At 36.2% G+C, this 25,415-nt stretch overlaps 2 protein-coding genes across 3 annotated transcripts; one reads left to right on the top strand and one right to left on the bottom strand.

Annotated features, from left to right (window-relative positions):
* The first annotated feature begins 882 nt into the window (after positions 1-882).
* Positions 883-7,785, top strand: LOC121798680 (probable splicing factor 3B subunit 3). Its single transcript, XM_042197802.1, has 15 exons — positions 883-1,299; positions 1,638-1,772; positions 1,888-1,967; positions 2,068-2,151; positions 2,268-2,355; positions 2,468-2,622; positions 2,782-4,786; positions 5,086-5,396; positions 5,552-5,831; positions 5,921-6,076; positions 6,278-6,419; positions 6,510-6,586; positions 6,678-6,817; positions 7,098-7,206; positions 7,363-7,785. The coding sequence occupies exons 1-15, from the start codon at positions 1,120-1,122 to the stop codon at positions 7,537-7,539; spliced, it is 4,119 nt and encodes a 1,372-aa protein (XP_042053736.1). The 5' UTR covers positions 883-1,119; the 3' UTR covers positions 7,540-7,785.
* Positions 7,786-8,001: 216 nt separating this feature from the next.
* LOC121798681 (F-box/kelch-repeat protein At2g44130-like) lies at positions 8,002-10,213 on the bottom strand. Of its 2 annotated transcripts, none has more exons than XM_042197805.1 (2): positions 8,840-10,213; positions 8,002-8,449 (listed from the first exon to the last, which is right to left on the bottom strand). In XM_042197805.1, exon 1 carries the CDS (start codon positions 9,891-9,893, stop codon positions 8,874-8,876), a length of 1,020 nt encoding a protein of 339 aa, XP_042053739.1. In that variant the 5' UTR covers positions 9,894-10,213; the 3' UTR covers positions 8,002-8,449; positions 8,840-8,873. The 2 variants fall into 2 exon arrangements, with proteins under 2 accessions (XP_042053739.1, XP_042053738.1); XM_042197804.1 differs by having other exon boundaries at positions 8,002-8,581.
* Between the last annotated feature and the right edge of the window lie 15,202 nt (positions 10,214-25,415).

Raw genomic sequence — 25,415 nt, forward strand, 5'->3', positions numbered from 1 at the left:
GTGGCTCATGTCCTTCTGCACCCGGAACCAATGCTTCTGTAGCATGTCGTAATCACGTAGATGTTCCTTTCAGCCTGCTCGTGTTGTACTTCTCGGTAACCCGGTCCAAAAAAGAAATTATGAACTTTTGGTTATTGTCGAGAATGGGGTCTTCCGACACGTCGGTGTAGATGCGGGCCAAATGTAACGATTCCTTCATTGTGTACCTCTTGAGCCCTATGCAGACGCTGGTTATTGCCATTGCTCATCCCCAGGCTCGATATCAGCTCCCTATCGGTTACCTCATAGTCGTCAGTAGTCATCACCGACAGTTGGAAAGGATTGGGGTTTCGACCCTGCAACGAATAGGGGGTAGTATCCGGTTGGATTCTTAGTCCCCCGCCCTCGTTGGATTCCAGACATTTCAATGACAAACTCATCCCTCTATTGTTGCTCATTCCGATTGCCAGAAAAGCGCTCCTGTTCGAATCCATTTTTTTGCAGGTGAATATGTAAATATAGATTAGAAAAGAAAAGAAAAGAAATGCAATGAAATGAAATTAAAAATATGTTGTATTTATAGAGTTTTGAATTAAATTAAAAAAATTTGCTCACCCACCCACCCCCACCCCCACCGGCAGTGCACGCAACGGGGCGACGCGCTCAGACCCGCTCTGCCGGCCTCACCCATCGCTCCCCTTCTCCCTTCCGGACAATGGACGCCGCGTCGCCTACCTTTGGGCAGTGCGCCTCTTAATGGGAAAATAGATGCTGCAGAAAAACATGTACTATATTTAACCAATCTCTCTAAATTCAGCAGTTTAATCTTATTTTGATAAATTATGTGAAATCATTACCAATCGACAAAATTTAGTGAATTTAATATGCAAAATAATACTCGGTGATTGAGGGGAGTCATGAGTTGGGGCAATGCTGTCATTTGAAGGGGGTGCGCTCTGGCACGTGAGAAATCGGTCTGGCATGATTGAAATAGAATAAGCGGAATGGAGTAGGAGCAGCAACGGCAGCAGCACATGACTGCGCAATCAAAGCTTCGATACCCCCGTCTCAAATCCACAGCTTTTATACTCAAGTGATTGGATTTCTTCCCTTGTCTGTTAAATTCTAAAACCCTAATCAATGGCGGTTTCTGAAGAACAATCTGCATCGTCGTCGTCATCACGCCCAAATGCATCTACCCTCCGATCACCTTCCGATGCATTTTACTTGGCCAAAACAGTCCTCAGAGGCAGCGTTGTTCTTCAAGCTGTCTCCGGCCACTTCCGCTCCCCATCTTCCTACGACGTCGTCTTCGGAAAGGTATGATCTAGGGCATCTACCATCGATCACATAGGACCAATTGCCGCACCATCTCACCTCCTTTTTTTCTTGCTGAATATCACGTTTTAAAATTATATCAGTAAGAAACTCAAATTTTATCTTTTCGCAGTATCTAGATGTTCATTATGTCAAAGCTGCTCCATTCCTTGCGATTCCGCCTCTAATACCGTACAATTACTTTGTATAAGATCAACTAGATAGCTTCATGGTCCATTCCTAGTGTATTTTTGCCTTTGTGTGTATGTCTTTGAGATACGAATAGCTTGTAATTTCTACAGCATATACAAATATATCGTAACCGTAGATGCTTGTTCCAGGAATCTTCAATAGAACTGGTGATAATTGATCAAGATGGGATTGTTCAATCTATTTCTGAACAACCTGTGTTTGGCACTATAAAAGATCTTGCAGTCCTTCCCTGGAACAACAAGTTTCATGTGCAGAATCCTAAGGTTTGTGTTGCTCAATAGTTAATGAAAGTTCATGTTTGGCGCTCATAATGAATTGAATGTCACCTGCTTGATTATTTTCTATATACTAATGAGAAACAAAAAAATTGTTTTCTAGATACTGGGGAAGGACATTTTACTTGTGGTTTCTGATTCCGGAAAGCTTTCATTTCTGACCTTTTGCAATGAAATGCACAGGTTCCTTTTCTGCAATATGTACCTTTATATCTCGCTGACTTAGTTTAGCTAGCTAGCTTGGGGCCCAAAACCTTATGTTTTCCCCCTTTTTGGAGTATAGGTTTTTCCCTTTAAGCCATGTTCAACTTTCTGATCCTGGAAATTCAAGGCATCAAGTTGGAAGGATGCTGGCGGTTGATTCCAGGTGAGTTGCTTCCTGTTCTAGACTTCCCCGTGCATCAGTAGACAGTCATGTGTCTGCCTCTCAGAGCTTGTAGAATGGCTATTCATGTAGGTAGCTAATTGCTTTGCTCTATACAGTGGTTGTTATGTTGCTGTTAGTGCGTATGAGGATCAGTTGGCTATTTTTTCGGTCTCTATGTCTGAAAGTGGTGATATCATTGAGAAGGTTAGTCAATGCTGGTACAGTATTCCAAAGGTTTATGTTATTTCACCCTTCTCTGGTTCCTGTTTGCAGTTTAACTAGTTAACTGGATGCCGAAACTGTTCTTTCATTTCAGAAAATCTTTGTTCCTCCTGGAAAAGATGGACACTTGGAATCTGCAAAAGGTTTTACTAATATTTCTGGTACTATATGGAGCATGTGCTTCATCTCGCGCGATTACAATCAAACTGGACAAGAACAAAATCCTTTGCTGGCCATTCTTCTTAATAGGTTACTATCTGCCTGTTCATGGAGAACAATGGCTACTTTACCTTTTACTCATAAAGTCCCCTTCAACTATCTTGATCCTTGCTTCTATTGTATTTAGCAATTACTGTAATATTAAGAATTTATTCCCATTGTTAAAAAGCTCACCTTCGGGATCTACAGGCGCGGATCTTTTTATCGGAATGAGCTTATGTTGTTAGAATGGGACATTGTGGAACAAGCTATACATGTGGTATATCAATTTGCAGAAGCTGGACCGTTAGCTTATCATATAGTTGAAGTCCCTCAGTCTCATGGGTTTGCCTTCCTCTTTAGGGCCGGTGATATTGTCCTAATGGATTTCAGGAATGTTCAGAGCCCTTCTTGTGTCTACAGGACAAGCTTAAATTTCACACCGGTGGAGGAAACGAAATTCAAAAACATTATTAGAATACCAGATATTATGGATGAAGAAGGTATTTATAGTGTCGCTGCCTCTGCTTTACTGGAGCTCGGTGACATAAATAAAAGTGATGATCCAATGAATATCGATGACTATAGTAACGTACTACCTGGTTCTAATTATGTTTGCTCATGGAGTTGGGAACCTATTATAACTAATGCTCCTAGAATATTATTTAGTGCTGACTCTGGGGATCTCTATGCAATTGAAGTCCTTTTTGAGTCAGATGGCCCTAGAGTAATTTTATCTGATTGTCTTTATAAAGGTCTACCATGCAATGCTCTGTTATGGCTTGATGGTGGATTTCTGGCAGCTATTGTTGATATGGCTGATGGGATGATCTTAAAATTTGAAGAGGGATTTCTACAGTACAGAAGTTCAATTCAAAACATCGCACCAATCTTGGACATGTGTATTGTTGATTATCCTGATGAAAAACATGATCAAATGTTTGCCTGCTCTGGGATAGCATCTGAGGGATCCTTAAGGATCATTCGGAGTGGTATCAGTGTGGAGAAATTACTGAAAACTACTCCAATTTATCAAGGTGTAACTGGTACATGGACTGTTAAATTGAAAGTTTCGGATCCTTACCATTCTTTTCTAGTACTGTCATTTGTGGAAGAGACCAGAGTTCTTTCAGTTGGTGTTAGCTTTTCTGATGTAACTGACTTGGTGGGTTTTAGGCCTGATGTTTGTACTTTGGCTTGTGGTGTTGTGGCTGATGGTGTATTAGTTCAAATTTACCAATCTGGAGTTAGACTTTGTTTGCCCGTTGGAGCAGCAGTGCCTCCTGATGGTATTCCATTGTCATCTCCAGTATGCACATCATGGTTCCCTGAAAATATGACTATAAGTCTCGGAGCTGTTGGGCAGAGCATAATAGTTGTAGCGACATCCAGTCCATCCTTCTTATTCATCCTTGGTATTAGAACTTTGTCGGCATATCATTACAATATTTATCAAATGCAGTGTGTGAAATTGCAGAATGAGTTATCTTGTATCTCAATACCTCAGAAGCACCCTGATCTGAATAAAGTTTTGATGGATTTTTCAGTCAATAATCTTGTGACAACCTCTCCGTCTGGAGATCATGTTGATAATATATTTGTTATTGGTACTCATAAGCCTTCAGTAGAAGTTGTGTCCTTTACACATGAGAAGGGGCTACAAGTTCTTGCCACAGGGACCATATCACTAACAAACACTATGGGGACTTCTGTTAGTGGGTGTGTTCCACAAGATGTGAGACTTGTTATAGTTGACCGCCCGTATGTTCTTTCAGGATTAAGGAATGGAATGCTACTTAGGTTTGAGTGGCCTAGTGTCTCAACACCCTTTCCAATTAGGCCACCTGCTCAGCAGAATTTTGTTGGTACCTCTACAATTAACTTCCAGGTCTCGTCAAACTCGGTCTCTTCTAAGAATGAAGTACCAATGTCTATGTCCAGTACATCCTATAGTACTGAAGGAGACTTACCCGTTGATCTTCAGCTGATTGCTGTACGTCGTATTGGTATCACACCTGTTTTCTTGGTTTCATTAAGTGATTCAATTGATGCTGATATGATTGCTCTCAGTGATAGGCCTTGGCTATTGCAGACTGCAAGACACAGCCTATCTTATACATCTATATCATTTCAGCCTTCTACTCATGTCACTCCTGTATGTTCGACTGAATGCCCTAGAGGAATCTTGTTTGTTGCGGAAAATAGTCTCCACTTGGTAAGTTGTTGGTTCTTACATTTGTTGATCTATATTAAGCCCCTTCATTCTTTTATCCTTGTCCAGAACATTTTCATATATCATAGTATATTGGAGCACTGCATAAGTAGAGGCAATCATGATTAAGCCAAATTAGTGTTCAACATCGACTGTATTATACACGTATTTTACCCGCCTTCATTTCTTTGTTGACCACATATTAGCTTTTGGGTCTTTTATCTTGTTACTCGTATGATTAAGGTGAAATAAATTTCATACGAAGAGCACTTGGCATAACATTTTTTCTCTAATTTGTATAGGTGGAAATGGTGCCGAGTAAGAGGCTTAATGTGCAGAAATTTCATCTTGGCGGCACCCCAAGGAAAGTTTTATATCACAACGAAAGCAGGCTGTTGCTTGTCATGAGGACAGAGTTGGATAATGATTCATGCTCATCGGATGTTTGTTGTGTGGATTCTTTGAGTGGCTCAATTTTGGAATCTTTCAAATTTGAACCTGGGGAGACGGGGAAATGCATGGAGTTTGTAAAAGTTGGGAATGAGAACGTGTTGGTGATTGGAACTAGCTCATCTGCTGGACCAGCTATTATGCCAAGTGGTGAAGCTGAGAGGTTAATATTATAGAAAGCTTCCTTTAATAAAATAATAACCTTAGAGTTGCAATGGGCTTGATCCTTGTTTTTAAAAGTTCACTAATTTTTCTGATTTTTGGGTCAAAATTAATTGTTTTTATTCATTTAAAGTTTGTATGTTTTGAATCTTACAGTACAAAAGGCCGCTTGGTGGTTCTTTGCCTTGAACACTTACAAAATTCTGACACTGGTTCTATGACCCAGAGAAGTTCACCTATTGGTAGTCATGCTGCAGAACAGCTTTCGTGCAGTAGTATCTGTAGTAGTCCAGATGATAATAGCTCTGATGGTGTCAAACTTGAAGAAACTGAAGCCTGGCACTTACGCTTGGCCTATTCAGCTGTCTGGCCAGGGTTGGTTACCGCTGTCTGCCCTTACCTTGACCGCTACTTCTTGGCTTCCGCTGGTAATTCTGTAAGTCGTGAAATATCACCTGCTCACAGCCACTGCTTGCTTTGAAGATTATTGTTGTGGAGTTTCTAAAGAGAGATTTATTTTTTCAGTTTTATGTGTGTGGTTTTCCGAATGATAACTCTCAAAGGGTGAGAAGGCTGGCAGTTGGAAGAACACGTTTTACGATAATGACTCTGACTGCACATTTCACCAGGATAGCTGTTGGTGATTGCCGAGATGGTGTTCTTTTCTATTCATACCATGAGGTCAGTGGATGGCTTTAGGGTTTACTATAGTTGCTAATTTGTCTTACTTTATCCTTGTGAATGGCTGTCTGCAAAACAGGATGGGGGATGAATTCATTTAATAATTATAAGAACAATAACTAAGGAAAAAAAACTCTTAATAGGTTAATGATGTGTTAATAACATTGGTGTAAGATTGAGACACTGTCACTTAATGTCCAGGATTCCAGAAAATTGGAGCAAATATATTGTGATCCTGTCCAGAGACTGGTCGCTGATTGTGTCCTGATGGATGATGATACTGCCTTTGTTTCAGACCGGAAGGGGAGTGTTGTTGTCTTATCGTCTGCAAATCATTTAGAAGGTGAGTTTACCTGGGCTATGTAGCCATTTGTTAAGAACCCATTACTAACCTGCAATAATCATTAATATCATTGCTTAACTTGTGTTACAGACAATGTTAGTCCAGAACGGAACTTGACTCTAAGCTGTTCTTATTATATGGGTGAAATTGCCATGAGCATGAGGAAGGTAATTTCCTTTAGTTCTCATAGCATAAACACAAGGATGCCTTTTTAAGAAGTTTCCTTAAATGGCTTGATTTGTATGCATCGTCTTCCAGGGATCATTCTCATACAAACTTCCAGCAGATGATGTGCTAAGGGACTGTGATGCTGGTAGTACTAACAATAATTTGTCAAGAAATTGTGTCATGGCATCGACACTGTTGGGAAGCATAATAATCTTCATTCCTATGACAAGGTACCCTGTCGTATTTCTTTTATTTATTCCTTTGTGATTGAACTAGAGATAGCACGCCTTATGTAAATAAGTCCTGCCAGATAGTTCTGTGTTTATGACAATGTATATAATATTATATTTGCTAGGTTGTGAATGCTCCCATCAATTGAAATTCTGAAGAATAATTTTGTTGGTGTTGCTATGATATTATCAATTTTCTGTTATTTCGAATGTGTTCTCTACTTCTCTTAGATTAAGCATTGGAAAGTTGTGTAAGAATGCATGGAATCTATTTTTGCAGGGAGGAATACGAGCTATTAAAAGATGTTCAGGCTAGGTTGGTTATTGACCCTCTTACTACTCCAATCTTGGGAAATGATCACAATGAGTTCCGCAGCCGCGAATGTCGGGTGAGTATTTAGTTACTTATTTATGAGTGGTGTCTGTTTTTTATAATCAATCTGGCATAGTGATTAGATTGTGGCTGTGTTCTCTGTGTGTATGTGTGTGTAGAGAGAAGAGATAGATCTAACAGTTTGTTTTGATTTTGGGAATGAAACGGACAGGGTGGGGTGCCTAAGATACTGGATGGGGACATTCTGGCTCAATTCTTAGAGCTGACAAGTATGCAACAAGAGGGTGTTCTGGCGTTACCTGCAAACCTAAGCCAGAAACCTCCCACTCCAGTAATGGTTAATCAGGTTGTTCGCCTGCTTGAGCGAGTTCACTATGCCTTAAACTAATTCCTCCCACTTCCACTTCTACTTCCAACACCGTATGATCATCTACAGTCCAAATTCGGGTAACAATGCATCCTTTGTTGTATAATACCATACATAGCATGTACAATTTTGTCATAGTAATAGTTGCTCTTTCGACAAGATTGTAAAGCGTTATAAAGGAGGGGTTCCAGTTGTATATTTAGATTCCAAAATTTGATTTCTTTTTCATCCAAGTAATGAAATATATTTGAGTGAAGATTAATGAGATATGACGGTCTCCAACACAATGCCTGGGGCATGCTCTAACAAAATCTTGCTTATAAAATGTATAGAACATGACAGAAATACAGGAATGGGGTTGAGGATTGCGTATGCTCGGCCGGCCCACAGAGAATGACGGCAGCTAAGTTTGTATTTTATGCCCCCATCACAGTTGGCCGGCGCTAAGCAACCAACTACTATAGATAAGTATTCCCAACGTCATTTTGTTTTGGCCACTGAGTAATATAAAAACACTTATTCCCAGTGTTGGTGATCATATAAATGAGAAGAAAGAAACATGGATGCATTTTGATTTAGCAACAATGGAGGAGGGTGGGCTTTCAAACTGAAGTACTCTTCCTTGGAACACTACTTCTTTGTGTCTTGTGAATTCGGATCAGACCCTGTGGCAGTGTCTTATGGAGTACCTGCTGTTTCATACAATGGTAACTTCAACTGAAGAACAACTCTCAAGTTGGGTAGAATAGAAGGTAGCTTTGATTCAGGAGCTGAAATTGTATGTGAATGAAGCCATTAAGGCTGCAACAACTGTGTTCTTTTCAGACTAAGACAGATTTGCAGTTCCAGAATGTATGGCAAGCAATATATCTAAGGTCGCCATTTCTCGGAACACCAGGCAATCTTCCACACCTCGCCATTCCGTCCCTTTCTATTGTCGAACATCAAGAAATTAGATTTCAGGATCCATAACTGACATTAACTGAATTTTGTTTTGGCAAATTATCTCAGCTCTCTTGAAATGGTTTTCTGATCAAACATCCCTCACTGTATGTGTAAAAAGCTGTGGGTATGTACAGTATTATAAGACAAGAAGTAATAAAGAATGCAACAGCATGAAAATAAAAGTGAAAAGGTCAAGAGCTGGGTTGGGTCCATACTAATAAATGAAGATGCTAGGACTCACTCAGTAGAGAAAAGCTAAAACCCAAAAGAACAGAACAGCAACAAGGGTTTAAAAAGGATGAGTATTCATTTTGTATACAGATTCAAAATTCAAAATCACATCGCTTGCAACGTGAGATCAAAGTCACCACCGCACCTGACTTTGATTATAAAGTAGTAGGAGTACTTAATTAAACTTCAACGCAGCACCCCGATTGCACATACCCAGAGTAGTCATCGCACACACTGACCTTGGTGAATTTACCCTCTTGCCCTTTCTCCCTCACATAGAATCCGTGCGGCGCCCCCTGATAGGCCGCCCCTGCCACCACCGTCCAATCCCCGACGTCCACCCCGACCTGCACCGGCGCCTCCGTCTCCGCCTCCGCCCAGCAGATGAGAGAATTCCCCCCCGACACCCCCACACACGACCTCGGGCAGCGGCTCACCGGCCACGCCCCCTCCACCCGCCTCCACTCCCCCGTCCTCATATCATACACCTCCGCGCTGCTCTTGAACACCCCCTGCGTCTCCGTCCCGTACCCGCTCACCACCCAGAACTCCGACCCCATCACCACCCCCTCGCACTCGTCCCTCTCCTCGCTCATCCCGCTCAACTCCGACCACACCCCCTCCTTCACATCGAAGGCCCACGCCGACCGCAACGCGTTCTTGCTCTCGTCGTGGCCCCCTGCCACCAGCACCTTCCCCTCCGCCGCCCCCATCGCGAAGAACGACCGAGTCGACGGCATGTCGGCGCACTGAGTCCACCTCCGAGTCGTGAACTCGTAAACGAACACGTCCCTCACGGGCTCCCATCTCGACGGGTCCCACCCCCCCATCAGGATCAGCTTCCCCTCCGTGCTCGCCAGCTGGCAGAACATGGGCAGCCCCTCCGGGTACTTGGGCACCGCCTCCACCCGCTCCCACCCCTGCGTCGCCGGGTCGATTAGGGATATCCCGTACCTGGCTTGGCCCGTCGGTTTCGACCCCGATTGCGCCGGGAGGGCCTGGACCAAGCACGCCGCTCTGTGTGTGAACCCCGTCTGCTTCCTGTGGTAGTAGAAATCCTTGCTCTGGAAGAGGTGGCGCCACCGTCTGCACACGCAGGAAGCCACCCGGTGCCCCGAGTAGTGCATCCGGGTCAGGCACTCCAGCCCGATTTCTTCCGGTAGACCCGGTATCAGCTCACTCCAATCCCTTTCATCCATCGCCGGAGGATGAGCTGCTCTTGATTGATTGCTGTGATTTGAAAATTGGAGGAATTGGGATTACTGTGTTTGATTGAATACTATAATTTGATGATTTCGAGTAACAGAAAAGTGCACAAGAGATTGTGAGCGATGGATAAGAGATTTTATAGTGGAGAAAGAAATCAGGGACGGGCAGTAAAAATCTGTGGATTATGTAATCAGTGGTTGACACGTGGCACTCTCGCTGCTCTTGGAATTTATGCTTTTACTCCTTTGATAACCCCACACCATTGCTTGATATGCTTTTATGTATTCTTATTTTAATTACTACATAGATGTGGATGTCTTTATTTCATTGTCTGAACTAGCCTTATCTTCTCATATATCTGAATTATTTCTCTATATTATAATTATGGATTATGATTTTGAGATATATATCTCTTATATATGGATTTAAGATATTTTGTGTATATATTTATCCCTACTATTTTCTATTAAATGTGGTCAACTGTCCTCCCTCTTTAAATATCAAATTTATCATGTGATATTCAATTCAATTTAACACGAATTTGTTTAATTCAACAATTAATCCCATATTAATGAAGAAATTAATATGTATGAAAATGATGTCCCAGTGATATTAACGAAACTCAAATTCGTGTATATTTTCATTACACCGACAGTTTGAGTACGGAGATCATTTTCTTTATAATTTGTCTACATACTAACACATTTTAAAAAATAATACTATAGTAATTAAAATTCAATTTGGACCATTATTTGATGTATAGTGCTCTAGTGTCTTAATATCATATTATAAGAAAATACAAAAAGAAAAGGAACCAATGATTCATACTACAATATTATATACTCCATCCGTCCCATTAAATATGCAATATTTGAAAATCGGCACGAGTTTTTATGTAGTGTTGTTTTTTGAGTTAATTAGGAGAGAGTAAAGTAAGATAAATGAAAAAATGGAGATAGATATATTTCTATTTTAGGAAACGTTTCATTTTAAATGGGGCAATTCTAAAATGAAAATGTTTCATTTTTAATAGGACAGATGGAGTACATATTAATTTTATTTAGAAAAAGAACCATTGATTCACATTGTATTGTTATGCCATGTATGTCACAGTACATACAAATATAAATAACAACAATAAATACTTATATCTTAATTTGATTTAGTTTAATAGTACTACATCTTGTATGTAATTTTTACATATATAAATATATTGAAATATACTCCACTTCAATTTGATTTGATTTAATATCTCTATTTAAGATTTCTCTTATTGATATTTGATAAATATATTTTTTAGATAAGGAGTAGTATTTTTTTTGGCGCATTTAAAAATGATAGAATATTTCTATTTTGAGCAAAAAGATTAATACTAGTATTCATTGTTATGCATGAACTGAATTATATTTGTTTTTAGGATATTCTAAAATAATACTTCTTCCGTCCGTGATTAAATGTCTCATATTAGACCCGCACGAGTTTTAAGAAATTGTTTCACTTTATATAGGAAAGTGGGTAAAAAAGTTAGTGGAATATGAGTCCTACTTTTATATATTAATTTTATAATAAAATGTGAGTGAAATTAGTTAGTGAAATGTAGGGTCCACTTACCAAATAGAGTAAAAGTGAAATGGAATATTTAATGGCGGACAGATAAAAAAGGAAAAAGTAGACATTTAATGGCGAACGAAAGGAGTAGAATCATTTCTATTTTGAGTAAAAAGTATTACATTTTCTCTCATATATTTTATTTTCTTATTTTCTTCCTTTAACATAAACATAATACTCCATTAAACAAAGATTTTTTAGTTTTTCTTTTCTAGTTTTAACAAAAAACTGTTGTAGTACTATTTGGATACTATTATTTAATTCCTATATATTTATTTTTATTTTTAGTCAATTGTTAATTAATGCATTTAGTTTCTGAATGTGTAGTCAGTTGTTTGGATAATTTGTTTTTCTATGTATAGCAAGATATAGTTATACTGGAGTATATAGTCGTATTACTGCTAACAATGGAGGAATGTTATATTGTTAACTCAATACTTAATTGATAAATATAATTAAATAATAGCTCTTAGATATTCAATCAAGGGTCTAGCTTATCAGTCCCGAAATATTAATATGATCAACAAAAAACGTCAATAAGGGTATTAAAGTCAATTTACAATAAATTAGTTGTAACTAACTTTTGAAAAAGATCACATAACTTTAAAACACATATAACTTTTTCGATTTAAATTTTTTTTTTCGCAAAACATATATCAAATTAAAGATAATTTCATAAGGATTTTTCAACGAAATCTCACTTGCATATGTTCCGATGTCAAAAATTTGAAAAAAAAAAATCAAAAATTTTCAATTTTTTCGTACAACAACAAATGTCAACATAAGACCATTAGCAGTGGGGCGCCCTATGGCGCGCCACGTCATCAGTTTTATCCTGCTACCCCTCACCTGCAGTGGGGCGCCCTAAAGCGCGCCCTATGGCGCACCTATGCATTTTCTTTTATTTAAATATTTAAATAACTACAAAAATTGGGAAAAAACTCCATTTCATTTATAAAAATTAATGTTCATACATTTATAAAAATTAATGTTCATATGCTTATGAGTTAGTCAAGAGTAGAGTCACATTATTAGTAATGTAATTGGATTTAAAATTAGAAAAATTCATGTTATAAAAATTACATACATTTTATAAAAATTAATTTTTATCACATTTTCATCTTAATAAATGTATAAAACAATTTATTTTTCAAGATATCTTAACTAGTGTGTGTAGCCCAATGATTAGGATTATTGCCTTCCAAGCAATAGACCCGAGTTTGAACCCTGGTAAATGCATTTTTTTAAATAAAATGCGTGCTATAGTCCGTCGCGCCCACAATGGCGGGTGCGCCCGATGGCAGACACCCACAATAGTGCCATCGTCCGCGCCCGATGGCGTCGTCCGCGCCCGAGGACAATGGACGCCATCGGGCGCCCCATTGTGGGTGCTCTAATATATAAAATACGTCAATATAATACATGTAGAATGTCATTCTCTAAGCATTGTGTTGATATTTTCAAAACAATATATTGACATTTTCATCCAAAACCCTAATTTGCTAGTTTTTTTTTATCTTTTTCGATTTAATTAATAAAAATGAAAATTATACATGACAAATTTTAGACCACTAGATTTCTAAATTTCTATGGTCTTAAATTAGTTGTAGTTAGCAATTAAAGAATGAGTTAACAATTGATCACTCCCCACTACTAAAAAGTAGGAGTATGAATTATAGATATAATAGTAAGCGTAAATTATTTGTAATTTTAATGTTGTTATTTACTACTCCTGGTTACATTACTTTGTGGACTAATATCTAAATTTACGATTTTGAAATAAATTTTATTTTTCAACAAATCTACATATAAATAGAATTTATTGATCTTATGTTTTCTACTTATATTTTTATTTGAAAACAAATCAACTAATTAATACTTCTATATATTATTTGTAGAATTAAGAATATGTATTTAAAAACATATTTAGTGATGCAAGAAATCAAAAACAAAAAAATTGAGTAATATAAAATGGAATTAACGATGATTCTAAAATCTAATTAAGGTAAACTTAATGGTTTAAATTCGTTCATATCAGTGTAATTAAAGTTTTGTATTAATACTTTCTGTTGCTAATGATGTTATATTTACTGCCAACGGTATACGAAAATCATGATACGTTTATAGAGAAAAGAAAAAAAAAAGAAAAATATCTAGTACTAAAAATATCTAGTAATAAAAAGAGCTGCAGGAATGACTGGATGAAGGCGAGCTTAGTATTGCATTATCTCTAGTTATCTGGAATATTTTATCTTATCCATAGAGATTAATCATGGAAGAGAGAGATATTGAGTAAGTTGGATTGACTATGGATAAGGGCAGGCTGAAGTGGGACCAATGCGCCCTGCAATTGTCTTGTATCCAATTAAAGCCCACGGACAATTTTGGGAATTCACATATTCATGCGAGATTTGGATGACACGTAGTATATCTCTAGATTAAATTTTAAGCCCCAGGTGACAAGGACGGGGGATCTGAGAGCATGAATAACGCAAGGGGTCGGGCCGCATCTCGCGGGTCCCGGCCCGTCCCAAGCATTGGAGGAGGTGGAGTCACTGCCCAGGCTGGTCCCGCGTCCCGGCCTGGGCCGGCGTTGGAGCTTCCGGGGCGAGAGGGTTCGGGCCGCAATTTCTGAATTTTTACATTTTGGAAGAGGAAGAAGAGGGAGGGGGAGAGGAAGAAGGAGGAGGAAGAAGAAGGAAGAGAGGGAGAGGGGCGACGTGGGCAGATTTGCATTTTTTAATTTTTTTTTGCATTTTTTTAATATTCTAATTTTTTAATATTTTTTAGGTTATAATTTATTGTATTTGTATTAAAAATGAAATTCTCGCGGTATAAATGAAATTTTTCGTATTATAAATTTTCGGTGTTTTTTATTTTACGTGTAAAATAGGTTGAAATTGTGAATATTGTCATTTATTAGTTGTGGCCCGGGTTGTTGCCTGCAGGGTTAGAGCAGTTGGGGTCTGGGCTGCAACTGTAGAGGAATGATGACGTGGAGGGGACTTGAGGCCGGAAATGGGGACGAGGTTATTCATGCCATGAGGCTTAGAGTAAATCCTCCATAAAAAAAAAATACTCATTAAAGTATAATCCTCCTTCTAAAATAAATTAATCTTTGTAGATGACATAAAATTTAATAAAAAATTTATAATATAAAAAAAGTAAAATAAATAAATTAAATTAAATTAAGAGAAAAATAAATAAAGAATGAAAGAAAAATATTTTATTTTTAAAAATGAAACTATTCTTTTTTAACATATTAAAATAATAAAATGATACTCACTATTTTTTATGGAAGGATAGATTATTTTGTAAATTTTAATAAAATAGTATATTTTGAAGTTTTATTTGAATAAAATGAATATAGTGAAATGAGTATTAGGGATTATGTGATCCATATTATAAATGGTGTATATGATTATTATTTATTGAAAATTTTTCAGTATTTAGACTTTGTCTAGTTTTTAAGAATGATCCAAGTTAAAACTAGTTTAATTTTTGTATATATAATAATTGTGAAAAAAGATTATGCTTTTTAGACAAAAAGTTAACAAAATGGTCCCTGCCCCATTGTTTTGTATGTCATGCCAGTGCCACTTCTCGTATGATCTTCAATTATTAACAAGTGCATATGCATTTTCGAAACTGAATCAACCTTTGCGCTTTGCGTGTCATTTTGCGTGTAGTGTATAATTAACTATCCGAAAATTGCGTGCATCGCTTTTATCAATAACAGATGAATTACCACCTCCATTTCAGATCATACTCCCTAAAATAAATCTCATCTTTTTTATTTTTATAATTTTCAGAAAAATTTTCTTTTATTTAAAAATAAAAAATTTCTCTCAAATTATTAAAAGTATTTTATTCACATTTTTTTATCTTATATTTTACCCATTTTTTCTCACTATCTCTCTTACTTTACTAATTCGTCTTTAAAATACGTATTATCGTTAATCAAATGACTATTTTTGGCAGAGGAAGGGAATATAAGTTCGATTAAGATTTTCGCGAACATTAATAAACTTATTAGAAAAAATTATATAGTAAAACTTTTAGATATATTTATATTTATGTTAATTAAATGAAAATATTTATAAATAAGTTTCAAAAATTTACTAGTACTTTTTATGAAAATAAGTTTATATATTCGGGACATTGAAAAACAGCAAGTCTATGTGATTACTTTCTCTGTAGATTCATTTTTAATTTAGAGGTGCTGATAGGTTCATAATTTTTTAAATTTAAACCCACGGCTCATAAGTGTTGTGGGCTTTGCGGTGAGGAATGGGGGCATGAATCATGCTATTCTCTTTTTAAGAGCATCTCCAGTGGGCGGACATCCCACTAAGACATCCACTAAGACATCCCAAAAACACCTCCTGCCACGTCACTAGGACTTCCCATCCCACTGCCACGTCACTAGGACATCCCCTGCACAATCCGCCCTTCCCATCGCCCTTCCCACTAGGACATCCCGCAATTAAAAAAAATCATACATTTACAAATAAAACAATTAACATTTACGGAAATAAAATTTGACCGAGAATACGAACGAGAAAAATTAACAACTTCATCGGAAAAAACACACATGAAATAAAACTCAACTAGCCGTATATATAGAGTTTAAAAAAAATTAAATTTAAAAACGGGACGTCCGACCGGACGTCCGACTGGACGCCACAATGGCGGACGTCCACCCGCCCGTCGTGCCGACGTCCGAGGACACCCGACGTCCTCACGGGACGTCCGTATCCGACCCTAAACGCCACAATGGCGGACGTCCCGGTCGCCCGTCGCGACGTCCGACCGGATGTCCGACCGGACGTCCGCCATTGGAGATGCTCTAAGATACTATGTGCCTCAATTTTCTAATCTTATCAATTAGTGATTTTTATCTTTATCATCTACATTTACTTTAATTTGGATTTTTTTTCTGTATCTTTTTTTGTTTGGTTGTTTAGATCATTTAAAGTTTAGGCTGATAAAAACTTACGAATGAGCATTATAGTGACAAGAAAAGTTCTTTTAAAATATTAGATAAGTGATTAAGTTAGAAAATAAAATATTTGTAAATGTTTTCAATATGAAAATGGTCGACTTAAATGGAATGAATTAATGAAAATGAGAGGGCACCTTGAGGTTCCCTTCGAACAAAATGGGAGCTCTAGAGATTGGGGCTCATATTGCCTATTTTCATTAGATCAAGCGTTATGGAAGATTTCAAAAAACAACTTACTTTTTTCGTCTCATTAAATGTGATGTTTTTTTTTTTAAAATTGTCCTATTAAAAGCGATAAATTTTCTAAAATAAAAGTAGAATAATCTCAACTTTAATGTATAAAATCTAACGTTATTAGATGATGAGAATATGATATGCAAGTATATTTGACCCAATGTCATTGACTCGACCATATCGATATTCCACTATCAAATTTTGATAATATTTTAATTGAAACATTCAATGAGTTATATTGGATTGGCTTATTCGATCAGTTCATATGTAGACTGGTGATTGGTCCGATCCATTAAACCAGTTGATATCGACTCAAAGTCTCAAATTGAATTGGATAAATTGCCAATTTCGGATGGATGGTCAATCAGACCAAAATTTTTAAAATATTTTTTTAGAGTTTGTGGTTTGGTGAGTGAGGTTATCAAATCTAACACTTCAAATCAAACTCTTTTATTAAATAATAATATAGAATTTAATTATAATTATGTACTAATATAAAATATCAAAATTTTCTCCACACTTACTAATAACTCATGTTTAGTTATATTTAAATAAATTAATAAATATTACTTTTAATATTTTAATTATATTTACTATTCACTAAATTTAAACTAATTATACATATATATAAAACATTAAAATTTTCTCTGTACGAACTAATAATTCATATTTGACTTATATTGTTATAAGCATTTAATTAACAAAACTATATTATTATTGATATAATTTAAATTAATTTATAATATTTATTAATTTTATTCATATTTGATTGTATTTATCACAAACTAAATTTTAATTATACTCTATCAATACCTAAAAGATTAATATTTTTATATAATATATAATTAATTAAATATAAGGTTTAATATCTATTGTAATATATAATATTTTATCTGAACTATATATATTTTTAGGATATATATTCAATTCATTTATATATATAAAGGTTTGCTGATTTAGTTTGAAAAGTTAATAAAAGGTTTGCTGATTTATTTACTATTCCGATTTAAAAACATCTATAGTTCTATACACATCATTTTTTAAAGAAGTACTTACTCGATTTGCGAGTGTTCAAGATAGTATTTGTAATTTACCAGCCTCTTGTGGATTTACTATATTGATATTCACCCCATTCCTTAAAAATAAAATTTGTAAATGGGTATAAATTTTAAATACACAATTGATAAAGTAAAAAATAAATATAAAGAAAAAAGTAATTAAAGTATATTAGTGGAAAATGAGTTCCATTTTATAGGAGAGAAAAAAAATTCTAAATTAAAAGGCTCATAATTTTTAAAGAAGAACTAAAATGTAACTTGTTCCTATTTTTTAGGGATGAATGAAGTATGAATTTTAGAAGGTCTTCGAGCACTAATCAATTCCTCAAGACAAAGTTAATGTAATACCAATTTATTGATAATTTCATCCAGATGTTTTTATATCCCCGTACCACAAGACGCAACAGCATTTTCAAATGGCTGTTAAGTGAAGAACAAATTTTTCCTTTTGAAAACAATCTGTATGATTCACAATACATATATTCCTATAACATGATGATAATGTAACAATACATATATAGTGATATACATGATGGCCGTTCTGAATGTTGGTATTAGAAATAGAATGTGATACAAAAGATACACTAACGGTGCGTAATACAACCCAATGAAAAACAGAGAAACTTAACAGAAATAAACTGAATTGAAATAACAAATTAGAAACTATAAACCGTAGATATAATTTGTAAGCCGAGTCGAGGAGTCCTCTTTCCGCAAGACGAGATACGCCCCGATAGTGCTCTCGATTTGGCGTGTCGTCCCCAAAGATAAAACGGTTTCGTCTCTGAAGTAGCAGCACCGCTAGCAGCAGAGCTCCGGCGAACAGGAGTAAGGCGCGGGCAGAGCTTCGACGGGAAGATTATGCGGAGAGGGAGAGAGCGTGTATGCAAGAATGCTTGTGTATGTTATATCCAGAATGCAATGGATGCATGCCTATTTATAGGCCAAGTCCACCCGCAGGGGCATTGATGGAGTCAACAACCATTAAGTGTGCAATGATGGCTTGACTGTAACCGCCAGGGGTTACTGACTGGTGCACTAGCCATTGGGAGCTGAAGAGACACGACGCATCTGGACACACTACACGACAGGATACACCATGGACCGTCGGGGTCCATCGGGGACCTTTTGTCTCCCGTTATGCGTCGGGGTCCAGCGGGGAAATGACGTGGACCAGGACCACCATGAGTTGGGGATAGCGTGGAGTTTGAGGTGGTCTAAAAAGAACAAGCTGTGCTTGAACCACGCTCAACGACCAGCTCTAAAGAGCAGCCCCAAGACCAATTGCCAAGCCACAAGGCGCACGGGTCACGGCCGCGGGCGGGCGGCGGATCGCGCGTGTGGGCTCTGTCACCCATCTTATTTCACGATAATTATTACACATAATAATTCATCTTATTAAATACTTCATCAAAGAAGTTTATCATCCCCGATGTGGGATAATTAACACTCAGTTAATTAATCCCTTAGTTTTTTTCATAGCTCATTTCTAGCTTTATTGTGACCAACTTTAATATATTATTTCTCACTCACCGGGAATCGGATTTGAGAAAATGAATATACTATGGTCATCTACTCAAAACGTAGATCGACACTATTGCATTTAATTTCACAAAATTAAATGTCTTGTAACATTTATTATTAGTCAAAGTCGTTTGATCAAACACGATTCCAACACTGAAATGCTTGGGCCAACCTTAATTTTTGTGCGTAAATAGGTGCAGATGTCAGCTACCAATGCTTATTGAATAAATAAACATTAAAGAATTAGTAATAATTGGGGATTAATCGGATTAACTAATATCAGATTCTTCGAATAAAGACGCCAATACACCGGAATATTAGAGATTCCTTAACTAGCCTTAGAAACAAGCACCAACCATGTGCCCATTATTTCTGATTAGAGTATCCCCATCGCTACTCTCCAGGGCGGACGACGTCCGTGCCAGCGGCGCGATACAGCCTCGCCCGCCGCTGTGCTCGCGCCAACGGCACGGCGTTGCTCGATAATAAGAGCACGTCTGTGCCGCTGAGCATGTCAACGTGGCAGCGTGCGATTGGCTAACGACAATGCCGTTGTAATTTCTTTTTTTTTTAAATCGAAAATAATACCAAAAATTAAAAAAAAATTATTTTCGGATTCCCAAAAAATATAGCCGTTTATTACCGTTTTTTTAAATTTTTTTATTTTTTTTTAAAAAATTAATCCTAAAATCATCTAAAAATACACACATTCATCATCCATTCTCTCATACAACACATTCATCATCCATCTTCCTCTCTTACTCAAACCCTCTCTAAAAATTCAAAAATAGATTTCACCGATATCATGGCTGAAGCGGAGCGGGGAGAACAAGAATACTATGAACAATAACGTGCCGCCTATGTCGTCGCCGCCACCCCTGCCCCTCCTCCTCAACCAACTAGATCAAAACGCCGCTACATTCCTCGTGACCGGGAGGGAGCCCATGAAAGGCTCGTTGCCAACTATTTTTCCGACACGCCGCGGTTTCCGGAAGATTACTTCCGGCGCCGTTTCGCATGTCAAAACGGTTGTTTGTGCGTATTGTCAACACATTGTCCGCTCGTGTTGAATACTTTCAATCACATAGCGACGCAACCGGTCGGCAAAGTCTCTCGGCGTTGCAGAAGTGTACTTGTGCCCTCCGACAACTTGCTACTAGGCAAACGGCTGACCTCTTCGACGAGTATTTGCATGTGGGTGAGTCAACTGGAATCCTATCCCTCAAAAATTTTTGCGACGACATTCGTTCTGCTTTCGGTGAGGAATTCCTTCGGGCACCCACTACCGAAGATTGTCAATAGTTGCTTCATCTTCACGAAACAGTCCACGGTTTTCCCGGTATGGTTGGCAGTATTGACTGCATGCATTGGAAGTGGAAGAATTGCCCGAATGCTTGGAGGGGGCAACACTTAAGCGGCCACAAAGGCAGCGGCCCAACGCTTATCCTTGAAGCGGTCGCCGACTACCGCATATGGATTTGACATGCATATTTAGATGTTGCCGGATCCAACAACGACTTGAACGTGCTCTATTCTTCACCACTCTTCAATGATATTTTGAATGGTATGGCACCGGTGGTCGACTTCACCGTCAACGGAAATCCATACAACATGGGTTACTATCTCGCCGATGGTATCTACCCAAGGTGGTCGACTTTCGTGAAGATGCTCAGCAATCCGCAAGACCCGAGACAGGTTCTTTTTGCAAAGCGTCAAGAGTCAGCTCGGAAAGACGTTGAAAGAGCTTTTGGGGTCCTTCAAGGCCGATTCAACATTGTGAAGGCCCCGTCTCGGTTGTGGTACTCTAAGAATATTGCCGACATCATGTACACGTGTATTATCTTGCACAACATGATTATAGCTGACGAAGGACCGAGGGCGGCTAACTTTTACGACGAGGATGAAGCCGGAAGCTCAACCGCAAGGTTTCCCTCACGCCGAGGTGTGCATACGACGGTGCGAGAGAGGATCGAAACAAGACACACAATGCGGCAAAATTTGGCGACGAGTAGTGGATTTTTTTTTAATTTTATGAATTTAATTATGTAATTTTAAATTTTAGGACTTTAATTATGTAATTTTTAATTTTTAGGATTTGAATTATGTAATTTTTAATTTTTTAAGTAATTTGTAATAATATTCCGGGTATTTTTAATGCATTCTAATATTGTTGAAATGTTTTATTTAAATTGAATAATAGAATGGTGAGACCTTTGAGCATGTCCTTGCGGAAGAGCATGGATGTAGGTGTTTTGCTCTTAGGGAAGAGCAGTCATTAAAAAATGAATAAAAGTGAGTCCGAACCCACTTCCATGTTCTTGCCTAAGAGCATGGATGGGGATGCTCATAGTCTATTCCGTCGGTTATGATTACCCGTTTATAACACTCATACCAAACTATTAACAAAATGATTATATGTAGTGTGTTATATACTACATTTCGTTGGTTCTTATTTAGTCCTATATTAATGCTTCTTTTTGTAATAATTGTAGATAATGTTAGAATTAGTGGTTTACAATGATGTGATAAGACATATAAAAGGAAATTGATATACACTCCGACCTGATAAACTATATAAGAATGATGATATAAGGTAGAAATTATATTAATACAACAAAATTAGGAGATGTTAGTTAAAAGTGATGTGGAAATCATTACTTATAGGCAAAAGAAACAAAGGATGAAAGAGAAGTTTTAAAGCAACAAAAACTTAGCCAAAAAGAAAACTACAGATAAGTGGGGCCACGACACACACATACATTTCCACGTAAAATGGACCAAACATGGCTTTTATGTGACATGGAAGAAATATTAACGACTTTTGGCAATTTAAAATTGATTTTTCGTATGAATGCATTTTCCTTTCCTAATCAGACTTCATCAATATTTTAAAAACCAGACCGGTCGGCGAACCGGCAAAGCTACTGGTTCATGGTTCAGCCGGTCCAACCGATTCAATCACTGGTCGAACCGTTTTACTGTTGCAAATACATATAATTAAGTATACAATATACAAAATATATTAAATTTACATATAATTAATAATATATAAAAAATATTAACTTTATATTTTAGTTGTAATATAAATATTAAAATTTAGTAGTAAATGAATAAATTTCATAAATATTTTTGTTGGTAAATAAAAATAAATATATGATTCATTAGTTATTGTAGATAAAAAAATTTAATATTTTATATATAAATAGATAAATTTCATTATAACTAAAAAAAAGTGTATTGAACAAAATAATATTATACTATTAAGTAATAATTAAACATGAATAATTAGTTATTTTATGTAAAAATATTAATATCAATGGTTAGTGTATATAAATTAAATATATAGTACAATAAAGATATTAATATTAAGTAATAATAAATTATATTTACATATAAAACATATTAAATTTATGTGTAATTACAAACTCATATATATTGTAAAAATCTAGTGATTATTAAAACATAATTAAAAAATATATTATAATTAATAATTTCTTAAAATAATATAAAATCAAAATGAATTATTATTTTATGTGGATTAAAAATATCATTTTTAGTGTATAAGAATAATTAATGTTCATATTATTTCAAAATGGTCATATGGTGGAGTGGTAAAAGTGTTGGTATGTAGAGAAGAGGACATTGGTTTTGCCAACAACAAATTTTGAAAAAGTATTTTGTAAAGTTAAAACCGATTTCCAGTTCACGGTTGAACCGGTTTGACCGGCCGGTTTCGCCGGTCAGCAGCGGTTTAACATGTTGGCGGTTTCTAGGGGTGAACCGGACCGGATTGCTTGCCGGTTCGCGGTTGGACCGGTAGAACCGGCCGGTCCGGTCTGGTTTTTAAAACACTGGACTTCATCTTTAATTAAGCTGGTTTGATTTGAGGCTCCTCGTAATCATGCTTTTGTCGTAGTTTAGAAAAAGCTTAACCTGATTATTACTTTATCACCTCATGTGGCGTTCGGTTGGCATGACTAATATCATGAGACTATCCATCTAGGATTAAGTTGTGGGATTATTTTAGTTGGAGGGGGAGGCTATGACTAATTATCATGAGACTATCCATCTAGGATTAAGTTGAAGGGTTCAATTTTATGAACATAACATGATACATATTTAATCATGAGATTTAATCTTGCCAACCGAACACCCCCTCAGAATATTAATTTAGTTTTTTTTTAAATGGGTGAATATTTAAGTAAGTGAATCTCTACTTTTAAACAAAGTTTATATTGGAGTATGCACAGCCATTGAAGGTGGAATAATTCCGGTCCTTAAAATTTTGGCTACTTTAGCCTTTTAGGGTTAGTCTAATAACCTAATCAAATTTATTTATAAATGACAATTGTATGTTTCTTTTCTTTTCGTGGTAATGCCTATTAATAAATATCTATTATTCATTTTTTCCATTGTATCAAAATAGAAATTATGAAAATGAATATCATAGTATTTGATGCTTTTAGTGACAAAAAATGCTCAATTCAGTTATATTTTTAAGGAAATTGGTCTCTAAAACCATGAGCTTTGCTTAAAATTTGGTATTTCTCATAAACTTTGAAATTGGTCTATAATATCATAAACTTTGCATTTTAATTGATATTTCCCAAACTCACTCAAATAAGATATTTTCATCAAAATCTTATTTTACGTAGGCAATCATGATACGTTTATGATATTTTAAACCACTTTTTAAGTTCATAGCATGTAGGATAAAAAGTCACGTTGAAAACCACGTTGATTTAATTGTGTCAAATATGATAAAAAAAAAAGCATCGGAAGTTAGTCAAATATAGTAATAAACATGTCGTGAGAAATGCCAAACAAAGTGCAAAATTTGTGATATTATATATACCAGTTTCAGAGTTCGTGGGAAATACCTAATTTTAGGCAAAGTTTATGATTTTAGGGACCAATTTCCCTATTTTTAATTGTGCGAGAAATGTATTATATGTGGCATGTTTCTAGAAGAAATAGCTATTGTAGTTGGAAAATTGCTTCAATTTCTCAATTTGGAAGGTCTTTGGATATTATTTCACAAAATGAGCTGCAAACATATGTAGTTAGCTATCATGAAGCATTACGAAAATTCCACTCATGTAATAATGGACATAAATTGATGTCGATTGATATCCGATAACATATGAGGTGGAAAATTTATAATACTCATAATTTATAGCAGTGGCTAGTAGATCACACACAAAAAACTTTTTTCTATACTGTAAAGGCGATCCATTATTATCAGAAATTTTCTTGCATTTCTTTATCAGTCTATAACTCTAGATAAATTAGATAATAGTATCATATAAATAGAATAGAGAATGGGTGAAAATGAGATTAGAACGGTTTATTAGAAATGAGTCACTCACCGCTTAAAAGGCCTCATAAAGGGAGGGTTATCCACACTTATATAGGTGAGCTAGGATCGTTACCAAATCGATGTGGGACAAGAATTATGAATTTTAACACGGTGAGACGATGAACAAGTTGTATTTGTAGAGACTATAGTGGAGTTGGATACAAGCAAATTGTTACGAGAAGTCATATGGGTAGGGCCATTTGCACATGGGATTCCCTTAATATCCAAGTTCGTATAATGCATCGACTTTTCTTTTTTATTTTTTTTTCATTTTTTATAATAAAAATATAGAAAAATTATTGAACGTTATATATTTCGCTAATGATTGAACGGCATTCAATACTGTACTATTAGATTATATATACTTCAGTATACCTCGTATAACTATATTAATCTATTTCCAATATATATGAGAGAAAATAATTAACAGTATACAGTACTTCGTATAAATATATAGATTTATTAATTATAGTTAAATGATAACCCGATATATAGTAGTACTAGTACTCCGTATAATTATCTCTATACATCTGGTTTGTGATATATACTCACATGGATGTATTCAGATTCATAAGTTAAATATTGTTCAAAATCAAAACACTTGTAGTCCATTAAATTTTGTGATCTAATGGTCAGATTAATGTCATATGTCATCTAATAATGTAGATTATTAGTCTAATAATGTAACTAAGCTAATAATGTACTATTTTAGTAACATAATGTA

Source organism: Salvia splendens, chromosome 4 (genome assembly GCF_004379255.2).
Source record: "Salvia splendens isolate huo1 chromosome 4, SspV2, whole genome shotgun sequence".
In the NCBI taxonomy this organism is placed as follows: domain Eukaryota; kingdom Viridiplantae; phylum Streptophyta; class Magnoliopsida; order Lamiales; family Lamiaceae; genus Salvia; species Salvia splendens.

What these genes read in the sequence shown, in the direction of transcription:
- LOC121798681 (XM_042197805.1), bottom strand. Translation starts at nt 9,893, where the DNA reads ATGGATGAAAGGGATTGGAGTGAGCTGATACCGGGTCTACCGGAAGAA.
- LOC121798680 (XM_042197802.1), top strand. Translation starts at nt 1,120, where the DNA reads ATGGCGGTTTCTGAAGAACAATCTGCATCGTCGTCGTCATCACGCCCA. An exon ending in CTGGCCATTCTTCTTAATAG is followed by an intron (nt 2,623 to 2,781) that starts GTTACTATCTGC and finishes CGGGATCTACAG; the next exon opens with GCGCGGATCTTTTTATCGGA. An exon ending in TGGCTTCCGCTGGTAATTCT is followed by an intron (nt 5,832 to 5,920) that starts GTAAGTCGTGAA and finishes TTATTTTTTCAG; the next exon opens with TTTTATGTGTGTGGTTTTCC.